The sequence below is a fragment of the Rhinolophus sinicus genome, chromosome 2 (assembly GCF_057876585.1).
Source record: "Rhinolophus sinicus isolate RSI-liver-muscle chromosome 2, RSI-T2T, whole genome shotgun sequence".
Classification (NCBI taxonomy): Eukaryota; Metazoa; Chordata; class Mammalia; order Chiroptera; family Rhinolophidae; genus Rhinolophus; species Rhinolophus sinicus.
The window spans coordinates 72,006,999-72,022,834 of NC_142502.1; the positions used below are offsets into that span (position 1 = coordinate 72,006,999).

General features: G+C 33.9%; 1 protein-coding gene across 1 annotated transcript in view; it reads left to right on the plus strand.

Moving 5' to 3' along the window:
- CDC50A (cell division cycle 50 P4-ATPase accessory subunit A) overlaps positions 1-10,288 on the plus strand; it is a 35,860-nt gene extending 25,572 nt beyond the window's left edge. The window contains exons 4-7 of the mRNA XM_019729606.3: positions 2,180-2,267; positions 3,301-3,447; positions 4,105-4,311; positions 7,642-10,288. Of these exons, the coding sequence (XP_019585165.2) occupies positions 2,180-2,267; positions 3,301-3,447; positions 4,105-4,311; positions 7,642-7,835 (636 nt within the window). The 3' untranslated portion in view covers positions 7,836-10,288. The remainder of the gene's footprint in view (positions 1-2,179; positions 2,268-3,300; positions 3,448-4,104; positions 4,312-7,641) is intronic.
- Positions 10,289-15,836: the final 5,548 nt, after the last annotated feature.

The window sequence follows — 15,836 nt, forward strand, 5'->3', positions numbered from 1 at the left end:
AATTCTTCACAATCTAGTATCAACGTAGCACTTCAGTGTCATTGTTTTACACTGTATCTTTAATGTACCTTTGGCCTGGCTGCCCTGGGCCATGTATGCTGTTGCCTAACCATGTCTGGTGGCAGAAGTAATCTGCCCACTTGGGCATTTACATTTTATTTGCTTAGAATGTAGTTCTTACTCTTTCCCTAGAGGTCCTCTCATTTCAAGGCCTGCTGTTTTCTTTAGTGCCTTTTGATGCAAAATAACGTCTTTATATATTTATTTCATTCATATCCTGTTCCAAGTCACTTCTCACTTTGCTTAACAACCTGTTTCCTCACATCATCCATTCTTGCCCTTCTTTTCTAGGTCATTTTCTACCTAGCTGCTATAGTGATCTTTAAAAGAATAAATACCACTTCTCTGCTTAAAATCTGTCAATGGTTTACCAGCAGTTAGAGTAAAATCTCAGGATGATCTGAGCTATGCATAACTCTCCAGTCACATCATATGTTATCTTTCTTGTTGCCGTACTCTAACTGCATTTACCTTTCACCTTCTCAGAAATATCAAGTTCTTTCTCAATGGCATGTACTGTTCTCTATGTTTAAAACTCTCTTCTGCCTGCTCTTCATAAGGCTATCTCCTACTCTAGGTCTTGACTTGTATGATACTACCTCCAGAGACAAACATTTCCTTATCATAGATTCTAAAGTAGCTCTTCCTGTCCTCCCCCCATTAATTACTTGCATAGCATTTTTGTCACACTTATTACAATTTATAATTACATGTGTGTACTTACTTATCTTCTGTCTTCCCAACTACACTGTTAGCTTATGAGGGCAGGGAGCATGAATTCCTTCAATTACCAAATACCAAGTGCCTAGCCTGTGTCTAGCCAGCGCCTAGTACATGGAAGGCATTTGATAAATGCATGTTGAATGAATATAGACACCTTTATCATGGCTCTTATTTCATAGTATCATTGGTTGTGTACAGATCTGTTTCCTCTGTTATATTGTAAGCCACTTAAAAGCACCGACTTCATTTTTTTTCCCCCCGTTTCTAGCACCTTGCATGGTACATGGTACATATTAGGTACTTACTCATTGGCTTTCCTAAGCCAGTTACTGCAGAGTACCCAGCATTGCTTAGTTCAGTACCCGATGCACAGGTAGTAAATAATATTTCCCTTTCTTTTAAAACTTGCTTAAGAATTTAATGGCTAGAACATATTTGCCCTATTTAGAGTTTATTTACATAAGATAACCTTGTTTTTGAAATCAGAGTTTTCATTAGAACACTCAAATAGTAATAAACCAGTTATATGTTGTCTATATTCATAGTCTCAAGAGTTCTAACTTTATAAATCTAGATGGCATAGGGATCAAAAATGCTGAGAAGCCAAATATTAAAGATTATGTATTTTGAGACATGGCTTAATGTGGCCTTGGAGTCACAGGACAACTCAGATATGCACCTAATCTCGTACTTGGTTTTGCCGTAGCTCCTTGAGAGCTTCAGTAGGGGTTATGTCAGACCAAATCTGGAGGACAGGTAATTGCTGCTTGACTTGCCAGTAATTTTGTTTTCCTTGTACCCAGGTGCACAATTTAGAGAAGGTTGGTATATTCTAGGAATATGTATTAGTCTTTCCTTCCTTCCTTCCCTCCTTCACTCTTTACCGTGGCATGGGATTTAACCCAAGATTACAAAATTCCAGATTATCTAGTTGAACATGTTTATTTTATAAGCGAGGCCCAGATAAATCAAGAGACTTGCCCAAAGTCTCATAGTACACAGCTGGAACTAGAACCTCCAGTGTCTTTACTTCCGGCTTAATTAAGATTCCTTTCATTATGTCACAACTAGATTGACAGTAGGCTGCTTCTTAATTTTTCTTGTGGTTATGATTTCTGTGTTGGTATGAAAATCAAAAAGTCAATTTGATAATATACCTGTATGCCAAAATATATGCAAAGAAAAGTTACATTAAAAAGATAATACAGTGATGTTAAGGTATATGTTTGAGTATTTAAACGTGACGTTGTTTATAGTCTATTTATAATACAGACTCATATGCATTACAAGTGAGAAACATGTAGGGATTTAATTTTTAATCAGTGATTAGGGCTAGCTCACAGTTCTCCTGGAAGCCTGGGTAATAATTTCTCTCTTTTTTCCTTCTTAACATCAGAATCCCAGTAAGGAATGTGAGCCTTATAGAAGAAATGAAGACAAACCAATTGCTCCTTGCGGAGCTATTGCCAACAGCATGTTTAATGGTATGATATAGATACAAAATACACATATAGACATATAATTAGGAATATTTGAATTATATAATCTAATTACGGGTTTGATAGTCTAGTAAACATGAATGAAATTGAGAAATTCAACAACCTTAAGATAAATATATCAATTAGTAATTCAGTGGGGTATTGTAATGTTTTATGACTTCCTTTTGAGAGCTCTTATACTTTAAGAATAAATTTCTGTTTCTGGGAAGAAAGAAGGAGAGACATTGTGCTAACTTCCCTCTTTCATATATGATAAAATAAAAGCCAGGCTTCTTTTCCCACCAACTTTGAATACATATACCATTAAAAAGAAGCTACAGTTGATCATTTAGAGCTGCACTTTCTGATATAATGTGAACCATAAATGTGAGACATGTATATAATTTTAAGTTTCCTAGTCATCACATTAAAAACAATAAAAAGCAACAAGTGAAATTAATAGTATATTTTATTGAACCCAGTATACCCCATACATTATCATTTCAACATAAATTATATGTAGTGTATAAAAGTTATTGAGATTTTATATTCTATTTTTTTGTACTAATGTATATTATACATTTATAAACCATATTCATTTGGACCAGCTATTATTTTCAAAGGCTCTGTAGCCTTGTACCCACTGGCTACCGTATTGGACACTGCAAATAGAGAAATGGATAGTTCAGAAGCTATTTATTTACAGAATGCATTTTTTTAAAGAAAAGCAGAAGAGACAGATTTACCTTGCAAATTGTTTTATTTGGGTTAATATTAAAACATTTGACCTTATAACATATCAGCGAGCCATATAGGAAAGTGACCTAGAACTGTATTGAGGGAAGAAAAGTCCATCTGGGATTATAAAGTTAAAATAGTTAATTCACATACAAATAATTGAGCAACTGTACATCATATGCCTGCTCTGTTAACAACCACTTTTGGGAGCAAATACCAGATCCTCATTTCTCATAGAGTAAAGCAGGTACTATAGATTTTCAATGGATATTTAGCAATATCTTCCATTTCTTATGTTTAGATACATTAGAATTGTTTCTGGTCGGCAATGGATCTTATTTGACATCTATTCCTTTGAAAAAGAAAGGTATTGCTTGGTGGACAGATAAAAATGTGAAATTCAGAAATCCCCCTGGAGGAGACATCCCCCTAGAAGAACGATTCAAAGGTAAAATATTACTAATGGGTCTTTAAAACATAATGTAAACTTAGGATTTTTAATAAAGTACCTAAAATTTTCTATCTTTAGAATCTTAAGGAAGTTTATGCTTTTTAAAAAACAACTACTTTTCTTATCTTCATATACGGTAAAGTAAAATATGTAGTCTGTTCTAATGTACTGAAATTCTAAAGGAAATATGTACTTTTAACTTTGAATTTATCTGGTTTTTCTTAGAAGCATTTTAGCCATAATCTTTTAAAACTGCAACAATGTTTCTTTTAAACCCCAATTTATTATAATTATAAATCCAAATTTATTTTTATTTCTATGCCTCTTTAATTTCACAGTGTAATGTTTTTTACCATTATATCTTTGCATTAAATAATCTGCCTTTTGGTATATACTCTAAATAGCCTGTTTTCAGTATTCTCTTAATTGAGATATCAATCAAATCTATGTAATTATGTTACATCGTTTCACAAAGAATTGGTTTTTCTCTAGATTTGAAGACTTAGAAAATAAATATATTTATACCTTTGAAAATGAGAAAAATATTCAGATTGTGTATTGCATATGTTTCTTTTATTAGAGTGTGAATTTTCAGTGAAACTCTTAACATAACTGAATATTTTGTCTCCCCCATTCCCACACCTCCTATTTAAGGTACAACAAAACCAGTAAACTGGGTTAAACCAGTATACATGCTGGATTCTGACCAAGATAATAACGGGTTCATAAATGAGGATTTTATTGTTTGGATGCGTACTGCAGCATTACCTACTTTTCGTAAATTATATCGTCTAATAGAGCGGAAAAGTGATTTACATCCAACATTACCTGCTGGACAATACTATTTGAATATCACATACAGTATCCTTTTTTGGCATGTGCCCAGATTTATAGAATTCAAAGAGTGTAGTCCAACCTTATCTAAGTTATGTGGTATGCTACTTTGTGTTTTAGTTTTGATCTCTGCATTTTTTATAAAGTGTATTCATATATATAAGAAAGTATCTTTTAATTTATACCTTCCAGAAATGTCTTAAATTTTTATATACTGTGTACTACGGTTCAAGCATCTTGTTTGGAAAAATTATGTAAGATATAAGTGCTAGATTTACCAGTAAGCTAGATATTTTTACAAAGGAGATTGTGACTGAGCTGAATGCAAAGGCTGATGAGTATACCTAACACTGAATAAGTGTTGGTGGTACTGGGCTGTTTTAATATGTATTTTTACATATTACAAATTAGCAGGTATGTTAATTCATATCAACGTAATTGTTTCTAATTATTGCTCTGTTCATAGTACCAAAACATTTTTATCATTAGCTGGATTGTGCCACATTAATAATTTAGATGTACTTTTCAGTGCTATTAAATATCATTTCTTTCCTTCTGACTGTATGTCAACATTGTACTAAGTACTTTCCATGCATTACTTCAAGCTTTATGAGGTAGTTATCATCCCCATGTCATAGATAAGGATACAGGAACATAGAGCATTTAAGTACCGTATTTTGTGTGTATAATGCATCCTTTTTTGTCCAAATCTGTGAGGGAAAAATAACGATGCGCATTATACATAGGTAGTACTAATTCCGTAAATATGTAAATGTTTTAAATTATTTTATGTATGCTTGTGAGTTAAAAGTGTAACTCTAGAAATCAATAATGATATCTATATGCAAAATAATACCCTGGAATAGGATAATCGGTTTTGTTGAACTTACGATGAACTTGTAACAACAAAGAGTTCTTGGCCTTCTATGGTAGGTAAATATCGTAAATTTGTTACCAGTACATAATATTTCTTGTACCTTGTATCTGTTCTTGTATTTTGTATTATTTGTTACATAAAATTTCTTGTACCATAATATGTTAAAAAAATAAATGCTAAAATTTCTTTATAATACAAAAACAAGTACCTAAGTGTAAACAAATAAACATTTGAATTAAAAAATTATAACGAAAGATTTTTCCTGAAAGTTTGGGCCAAAAATGTGGTGCGCATTATGCATGGCAAAATACGGTCACTTACCCGAGTTTACATAGGAAATAAGTAGAAGGGTTGGGGCTCATGGTCAAGCTCTTGACTCCAAAGGCCATGATTTTTATCATCAACCACCACTATAGGCTGCATCCCTAGCTAGTTTAAATCAATCCATATCAGCCTAGATGCAGCCTTTCCTAAGACGGAAATATTGGACACTACCTTTTATTCTAAACAAAGTCCTTACATGATTAATATCTAGCACATTCTTGTATATCTCATGAATGAAAAGTTTCCCAAATATTAGCCTTTAAATGTTTGCTGATGTTCGCACTTTTGATTTTTCATAATCCAAATTAGCCATAAGTGTATAGTTTTGGTTTTATATTGGAGTAGTAGTAAATGATTAAATTATTAGGTTTGTGCAGAAGTAATTGCAGTTTTTGCAGTTATTTTTAACCTTTTAAACCGTAATTACTTTTGCACCAACCTAATAATAGACTTCATTTCAGAGTAATGGTCTTTTTGGATCCTTAGTCTCTTGATTTTGCACCGCAGTACACCACTGAATATGACCTGATAGAGACAGCCTGAAAGTGATCAACTTATTGACACTCAGCCCACATAAGAGTAGTTTTGGACAGACAGACCCAGTTTAGGTGCGGGTAGAATGAACATTATCCTGAGGCTATCGCTAAAGTAGACTGCAGCTGTGTCACAGTATCCAAAACTGAAGCCTAGAGTACAATAAAGGAAAGTCATCGGAACACTCAGGAATTCTTCGTTGACAGACAGTTTGCAACCCAGGCATTGAGAGAACTGTCAGGAGACTGTAGAATATCTTGAAGATTGATAAGATGGGAGTATGGGCCTGCAAAGCATCAAGGGTTAATTATCAAAATTAGTTATAAGGTGGGAACTAGATATTAGAATTAGGGAAGAAACTCATTTTTTAGGTTTGTGATACAGAGAGACTAGCATGGATGATTTGAGACTGTGTCCCCCAGAGTATGTTAGTTAGAGCTCTTGTCATCATTCCTACCTCAATCAGTGTAAGTGGATTTAAGAAACTAGTAGAGCTGAGCCTGCCATTTGGAGAGTTGCAGTATCCCAGAGAAACAGATGGGACCTAACACTTGATTCAAAAGATGCTTTGGGAAAGGTTGTAAACCTTTCACAGAAGAACTTAGTTCTGTCTTCTTTTCAGGTCTAACTATTGCTAAAATCCTAGACTTGGTCCATGTAGATACGGTATTTCCCCGAAAATAAGACATAGCTGGACCATCAGCTCTAATGCGTCTTTTGGAACAAAAATTAATATAAGACCCAGTCTTATATACTATAATATAAGACCGGGAATAATAATATAATATAATATAATATAATATAATATAATATAATTAATATAATATAATATAACATAACATAATATAATATATAATATAAAATGTAATATAATACAGTATATAATACCGGCTCTTATATAAGACCCGGTGTTATATTAATTTTTGCTCCAAAAGATACATTAGAGCTGATGGTCCGGCTAGGTCTTATTTTCGGAGAAACACAGTAGCTCATCCAATATACTGGTGTCCCATTTCTTAAATCTCTTTAACAATCCACCCTTCACCTCTGTTTTAGCCATCACCTCTCTGTCACACCATGAGTTTTATCATTATTGCAAATCAGCAAGTTAAAACTTTTTTTACCCTGTACTCTGAGTCCTCTCATATTTAAATAACTACACTTTTGCTACACATGCTCTTTGAATTCACAAAGATCTCTAATCCCTTCATTCTTTCATTGTTTCCTGGTCTGTCAACCTTCTCTTCCTCTCTGGATTTCACTGCTGTTCATTTGAAATATTTTTTCTTATTTTATTTCTTTGTGGCTTTTTGCCCCTCGTGTATTGAGAGCAAAAGTACCTGAGAAACAACATAACCGTTAGATTTGATTATTTCTGTTTGCAAACTATATTGCCTTTTACTACTAACATTTAATTTGCTAAATCAGTTCTTCAAGATAATAATTATATAATGATTTTGATTCAGAACATATATGAGTAAGGTGCCTGTGTATCATAGAATTATACCAATGAATTAAATGTCAATTAAATGCAATTACAAGCAATTAAATGCCAACTTTTTAAGTTGTATTTTAAAAATCAAGTAACTAGACATGGAAAAGTCTTCCTATACACTCTTCAGATTACCCTGTCCATTCTTTTGATGGAAGAAAACGGATGATCTTAAGCACTATTTCATGGATGGGAGGAAAAAATCCATTTTTGGGGATTGCTTACATCGCTATTGGATCCATCTCCTTCCTTCTGGGAGTTGTACTGCTAGTAATTAATCATAAATATAGAAACAGTAGTAATACCGCTGACATTACCATTTAATTTTATATTCTGAAAACAAAATTACTGCATGTGCATCAAGGCCAGTCCTATTCAACCTAGCTTTTGAATGCCGATGTCTGGTTAGTATATTTTTTGAAGTTGGCACATAACTTTTTATTTAAAGAACAGTCTTTGTCCTTGCTTATTCCTTATGGATGAGTTATGAATATATATGACGGGTATAAAACAAACTAGCTATATTGATCATATCAGCACTGTAACTGCTGAAGTGGCATTCTAATGTTTGCTTTTTGTTGAGGTAGGCCATATGATGCATAGAGCCTCTTTCATGTGAAGTGTGTCTACTGCTTAAATGTTTATGCTGTGTTGATAATATTATATTGACATATGTGCTATATATGTGTGCCTATTGTGTGAAGAAAGGGTTTACAAGATGTATGAATATAATGACTTGTTAACGTTTCAGGATTCAGACTTACAAAAAGATGAAGAAAGACCAAATCTAAATAAAACACTTCATCATTTTCGTGTGTCGTGTGTAAAGGCTTCAAGTACCATCTTTGGTGAGGTGGCTCATGTATTCAGTTTCTCCAGTACAGGTCTTTGTGAAGCTTAGTTTTGATTTCAAAGGACATGCTTACCTTGTCTAACATAGGGATTAATGCTCATGTTTGAAGAGGTCAACTAGGTCTCAGGAGAATTTAAAATTCCTCTTTCTGTTTAAGATGTTGTAGTTAAGAACCCCAACTCACTTGGTATGTTTTTACATGTGATCACTTCCCTTGAAGCTTACACTTCATAAGGGATGAAAGAACATAGGTGAGATGGGAAAACTTCTTGGCAGATCTTGAGCTTCTCCTTCAGCTGTAAACCAGATGTAAATGTTCATAGGAGACTGTTTTCATTCTTGTGATATTTAACATTCAGAAATTTGCTTCAGCATTGGAAATACCTCAAGCTGTTTTTGTTTTTCAGGTAAGTGTTTTGGTTTAAGTCCTAATACGACATTGCAGAAAGTTTGGAAAATAGTACCTTCATTTTCTCTATATTCAATGTTTGCATATAGGTCAAATATGGATGTGTATACACACCTTCTCTTTCGTTAAGGCACCAATTGTTTTGGTTGAATTTCCTAAGACATACTTTAAAAAGTTCTTTAAATTTCCTAATTAAATTCTGGAGATTTTGGAATATGTACATGATGAATTATAATATATATGGTTGAAGCTATTTTATTTTCTATTAACTGGAATTATTTTAATATTCCTTATTGAATATATGCTGTAATTTGTTTGCTATGGAACTTATTCTTGAATGTAAACTTATTTTTTCATATGCATGAAAATGTATGTCTTAATTGGAGGGCTTAATTGCAGTAAAATTGCTATTTCTTTTTTTTACTCATATGTTTGTATAGAAGAATGCCTGTTTGTTAAGAGTTTGTAATGGTTTCCTTCAGTTATATTTCAAATCAGAAGGTCTGGGTAATGTATCAATTTTGATTAATATGTTTTTAAAAAATAATGTAATGGTTAATAGTAGAAATGTGCCACACTTCTTAAGTTTTGTATAACGTGAAATTCAGTTAAAAGGGCTTGTAGTTCATAATGACTTTTAACTGGTAGGATATTACTTGCATGGGGTACTTAATGTACATACTTAATGTATGATTATCCTGAAATTTCTGAGTGCATAGGGTATTCTTTGTCTAAAAATATTCTTTGTTTTGTCCTTCACAATATTGTTATTTATTCTGATAAGCGATCCTCTTGCACATGGCAGTTTAATCTTCTGGGATACATCACTGGGGGAGAGAGATTTTAGCTAGTCTTTTCAGATTGAGTTTGCCGTTTAATGTGAGGACTGCCATTCTGCATCCTTTTTCTAATTGGGGGACCAAAGATGCTGCTACAGAAAAGTTGAAGAACCCTTCCAATACTTTCTCATCTGTGGTGAAGACGAAATCTTAAAATATATTTGGAGTTTTATCTATTTTATAAGTACATTGATAGCTTCAGTTTCTCCTGCCATTTGAGCTCTAAAGGATTCCTGTTGGTAAATATGAAGAATGGGGAATATTCATATGGCCTCTGTGAAGTATGGGAGGAGAGAAAACATTTCTTCCTTATGGGCCTTATGCTCAGCTTTTGATGTAATATTTAACTTTCAAAGAAGCATTGCATTTTAAGACAACTAGGTTAAGTAGAAGGGATTGAAGAATGCATTAACTTGCAGGAAGTATTTTGATATATGAAGTTTCTCAATTGAAGGAATTATTTAATTAGTAAAAGCTAAGAAATTTCATTGAAATAGTAAGATAGTTTTAAAATAAATTGATAAAACTAACTTACGGAATAGAGAATTATTCATCCAGGAGGAGAATCAAAGGAATATTATTTGTTTATTGGTTAGTAAGTTTATTTGTAACCTTGATTACAGTAAAATAACTTTCTGTTAGTATGTTCTGTATTAATAAAAACAAACAAAATTAATTTTGCTATGTTCAAGTGTCTTACTTAAATAGCAGTGCCCCCGATGTTGTTGCTAATGTTTAATGCTAAATTTTAACTCAGGGTGAGTGAGTCAAAGTTTTAACATTTCCATGCATAGATTTGATTGCCGGGTGTGTGTCATATATATATATATATATATAAATGACTACAATAGCATTAACTGCAAGATTTATCTATATTACTGAGTAACATCTGTTCTTACCAGGAAGTGGTCAAATTGTCACCTGGGTTATAGGCAGATGGGCTATGTTTCCTATTAAATCAAGGGAAATGTCTGGTAAACAGAAAATGAAGAAGTGGTAGAGAGGCAAGAATGATAAAAATAATGAAGTAGACAGGGCACAGAGGAAATGAAAAGCCAAACTAGGAAAGAGGAGCTGCTGAGAGGTAGGGTTAATGTATGCTGTTTGTTCACCTATCTTCATGGAAACACTGCCTTAGAATTATAGGATGGTGCTTTATTGGTTAATATGCAAAGTTTTGTTCTTCATGAACATGGTGATTTTAATTGGAAGGTGCAAAGAGTAAGTGCTGTTTCAAGAAGAATTTTGATGCATGTGTTTGTTGTAGAGTTTGGATGATCTAGTACAGTGTTTTAGAGCCTCATTTTAGCCCATACCCCATTCAGTAAACATAAAAATCACATTTCTCCTAATGTCATTTGAAATTTCAAAATAAATGTGTCTAAAATCAAATCAGACCATAGTGATCTTATTTGCTTTTATGTATCTGTAATATTTATCAAAGGAAAATGTACACAGTTAAAAAAAAATTTAAAGGCCTTGTGATGAACAATAGTGGTCCTTGTCCCAACTTTCTTTACCTGCCAGAGAATCATTTTGACTCCAAAAGTTGCTTTTGGTATTTATCTTAATGTGTCTAAATGATATGTTTATTCTATTACTTGATTTAACAGTTCTAGCTGCTATTGTCTTGATAATGTCGTCAGATAATTCAGCTCTCTAACACGCATACCTCCCCTTCTCCCATTATAGTCATATACTATTTACCAAAAGCATTAGCTATTGTTTAATTATGACTGTAAAAAATATTGTATACTGCCAAGCAAAGCAGTGCACCATGATTACATTTTGCCTAATTTTATTTTTCCTGGAATTAATAATCCCCAGATTTTTAACACTTAACATAACTTTCTGGAAACATGTCTTAACATTTTTGCCAACTTCTTTGTCAGTTTCACCATGTTCTTATCACTAGTTTTGAAGGGTGTTTGTCCCCAAATATCAGATTATCTAATTCACTGTTGTTACTGTAGAGAGCTCTCTTCTGAATTTGTCTTTCGTGCCAATCTGTATTGCTCTTTCTCTTGTCTGGCCTCACAGCTATTATTCCATGACCTCCTGCTTTTTCCTAGTTTACTGTGTTGTTTACTGTAGCACTTCCTCAGACACTTAAATCTTCCTGAGAAGTGGTATATGGGAAGCACATTTTCTGAGTTCTTACATGTCTAAAATGTTCTTACTCCCCTCGCATTTCATTGATGGTTGGACTGCATATACAATTTTAAGCTAAAAATATTTTTCTCTCAGAGTTTTGAAGGCATGACTCCACTCTTCTAGCTTTCATTGTTGCATTTAAGAAATTTAATCCTATCCTAGTCAGACATTGGACTTTCTAGACTGATGCTTAGTTTTCTGCTCTTTTTCTCCAGTTGTTTTGATGCTGTTGTTTCTGTTCTTTCTAGATTTCTTCATTTTGATTTTTGAACATTACCTTTCCATTGAATTTTTTATATATTTAAAAATACTTAATTTTTTTAGACTTCCTTTATTTCTGTTGTTTCTAAAACATGTTAATGTTAGTTCAAAAATAAAATATTTTTCTAAGGATATATGTAAATGCATATACATTTTTGTTTTTCCTTCCTACTCTGTTTACACTGAGTTTTGTTGCGATTTTTGTTTAGTTGTTTTTTCTCTTGTTCATGTAGGCAACTTTCCTTGTACATCTGGCTAGTCTCAACAATCTGTCGTATACGAATGGACCCCAAAGACTAAATGAAAGCTCTTTTTTTTGTGGGCAGTGCTTGACGAGTGATAGTATACAGTGCAACTCATAAATGCCACTCAATGAATTACGTGTTTCCGTTCATGATGAAGAGCTTAGACAAGTACTAAATAGTTGGTGGGTCAGCAGCTGTAGGTGGACTGAATTTTGAGAAACACTGCATTGGGAATGATTGTCAGGGAGCCACTCATTCGATCGGAGGGTCCGTTTATGACTGCTATCGCTCGCTTCTCCCTTGTTCTCCACCTCACCTTCGGTTTTCCATTTCGCACATACTTCCCTTTACCTGTCCCTCTGCATATCCTTGGCATCTAGTTGTCTCCCATTACTTTCTCCAGATAAAAGTTCTCTTGTCTTCTACCTGTGGGAGATAGTGATGGAGGTGAGAGATCGTATTTGTTTGGTTGAGAGGGGTAAGTCAGGGGCTGTATGATTTTCAGCTAGCCATTTTCAGGCCTGTACCTTTCAGGCCTGACTACATTCTTTGCTGTAACTTGTACATCCAAATCTGAGCTTCTCAGGGTTGTGGGACCAATCAGCATGCTTCTCACAGGTATCCCCTTTGCAGTCCCTTTAGATTGCAGTTCCCTCTGTCCTGCTCAGTCATATCCCAACTGCTTTCTGTTTTCCAGAAATCTGTTAAAGTCCCTTTTCTGTTTCTATCTCCTCTCTACTTCCCATCCTTTGGGGCTCATATCTTTAAAAAAAAAAAAAAGTGTATTAGATGATCATACAATTAACTTTATTTTTTTGTCTTATAGTGTACAGTTCTGTGAGTTTTAAGACGTATCTAGATTTGTGTAACCATCATAGGATACAGAGCAGTAGCATCAACCCCCAAAACTCCCTTAGACTGTCCCTTTATACTCTTTGTCCTACCCGTAACCCTAGGCAGCCATTGATCTACTTTCTGTCCCCATAGTTTTGTCTTCTAAAATGTCATGAATGGAATCATACCATATGTAACCTTTTAAAACTGGCTTCTTTCACTTTTAGATTCATCTAAAAGTCTATTCATACCTCATACCCTTTCAATTTCTTTCATTTTATTGGAGTGAGAGGGAAAAGAGACTCTTGGGGCCAATTTACTATCTTAAACCAGAAACACCTTTTGGTGATTTTATAACACTCCAAAATCTTAAAAGGTAAACTTGTTATGTACTTTAAGTGATAGTAATGGGAACTTCTCTGTTTGTATGTCACAAGCTTTTTTGTCCACGGTAATGTGGAAGAAGATTGAATTTACCGTACTTGTAACTGGCAAGACTGATACACCACTTTGTTTCAAGGACCAGAAATGCAGAAAAAATAGCCTCACAAATACATGTCAAATTGCAGTTGTTGAATCTGTGGTCTAAAATAATCCCTGGGGTGTGTTGTCTTTCGTTTTCACAACAAAGCTTGTAAAAGAGTAGTTTGTATGTTACTGTCATCTGCACGTTCTGCCAGGCTTTAACCCCATGATTGCACTGTACTCTGTTCACTGTCATCTGTGTCCAAAAGATTCAGTGGGAAGAGTGGGGGTTTTAGAAGCAGGCTGACCTGGCGATTTCATATAGATATAAACTGTATCTTCAGATTAATCTAAACCATTTGCTTTACCATTTCCTAGTCAGTAAAAGGGGGATTTTAATACCCACTTGACACATTTTGTTTTGAGGAATAAGGGGTGTGATAGGTAACAAGCATTTAGCACACAGTATGGAAAAATGGCACAGTGAACAATTCCCATGCCTTTTTGTCAAATCAAATGAACTCTCCCTTACTTTGAACTTTTTGCTTCATTTGATATATTGGCATTTTTCCTTTCCTCTTTATCCTTAGCATATGGCTTCTGTGTGTATAACTCTCCTGATTTTCTTTCTATAATACTTACCTGTTTCTTAGTCTCCTTTATGTATCCTTCAGTTATACTCACCATATAAAATGTTGGGAATTCTTTGAGATAATATTCTGGGCCCTTTTCTCACTTTATAAATACTCTCCAAGCAATCTTAAATTCTCACCATTTCTACTGCCATTGATTTTGTTACCTTTTCTTGTGCCTTTACATCTCTCCTGAGCTCTAGGTTGTTCACTATAGATTTTGTCTTGGACTGTCCTTGAATTTCCCAAGCTTAATAAGGCCAAAACAGGAATCATCTCATACTAGCCTGGTGTTTCTCTTATATTCCTCAATATAGTGAATGGTATCACTGACCACCTTATGAATTAAGCCATAAACCTTGCTTTCCTCTCCAATTTCTCAATCCAATAAATCACTACAGTCTGTTGATTTTTGAAGGTACTTCCTTATAGTTGGCTCTAATCCATCCCCTTACCTACATCCCTTTATCTATATCTCTTTGTGGCTGATTTGTTTCAGGTTTTCTTTCTTCCTTGGGTTATTATGAAAGCCTTCTCATGGGCTCTGTCCCTAGTAACTCATGTCCAATCCAGCATTCACTTCTACCAGAATGATCTTGAAATAGAGTTCTGATCTTGACAGTTTGCCATTTAAACCTTTAAATGGCTGTAAGGCACTTTCAGAATAAAATTTAATATCATCATTAAAGTCTTACTCTTGCTGTCCACTGTTGCCTCACACTCACACTCCATTTTTCCTGCCAACCAAACTTTACAATTCCCCAAGACATTTGTTCCCCCTCTCTTCACCTCTTCATATGCTATACATTCTGCATGGATATTTCTTCTGTTGATCTATTTCTCCTTAACCAACTTTTCCTTCCATAATAATAGCTAACATTTATTGGATCATATTATTTAATCTTCACAGCCACCCAATGATGAAGGATACTATTATCTTCATTTTACAGATAAACTGAGGTATAAATAGACTGAAACTGCCTTTAGTCCTGTGAGGTGACAGATTTAGGAGCTGACTTCCCAGTTCTTAACTACAATAATATTTTTTTTCTCTTTTCACTCCATCTAGGCCTCTGTTTTATAGTTCCTGCAAGTAGATCATGCTTAATTCTAAATCCAGGTTATTAATCTGTTTCTTGCACTGTCTGGAATGCCTTTTAATTTCTATTCCATTCTAATTTTACTGGACCTTGTAAAAATCCAGTGTTTTCAAAACTTTCCTAATGACCATTATCTTTGTTGAATTTCCCAAAGCAACTTTTGCTATATCAGTTACCAGAAATTCATTTATGTCTGCATCATAATTTACTCTTATGTGTATATCATCTTAATTAGATTATATGTTCCAGAAGGTCAGAGATTTAAAAAGATTTCCCCTGAGCATATTGCTAAGTGTTACATTCATAGTAGGTAGTCGCTAAGTTGTTCAACAATGAGTGAACTCATTTTTTTATGAAACTTTTTTCACACATAAGGATTTTAGAGCCAGAGATAAAGATCATTAGTCCAACCCCTTTAAAGATGAAAAGACTGAGGCTTGCAATTAGATAAATTATTTAATAATAAAATAATTTAGCAATTGATTGACAACCAAGTGTTTCCTGATGCCTAACTATGTAATAATCAAAATAGA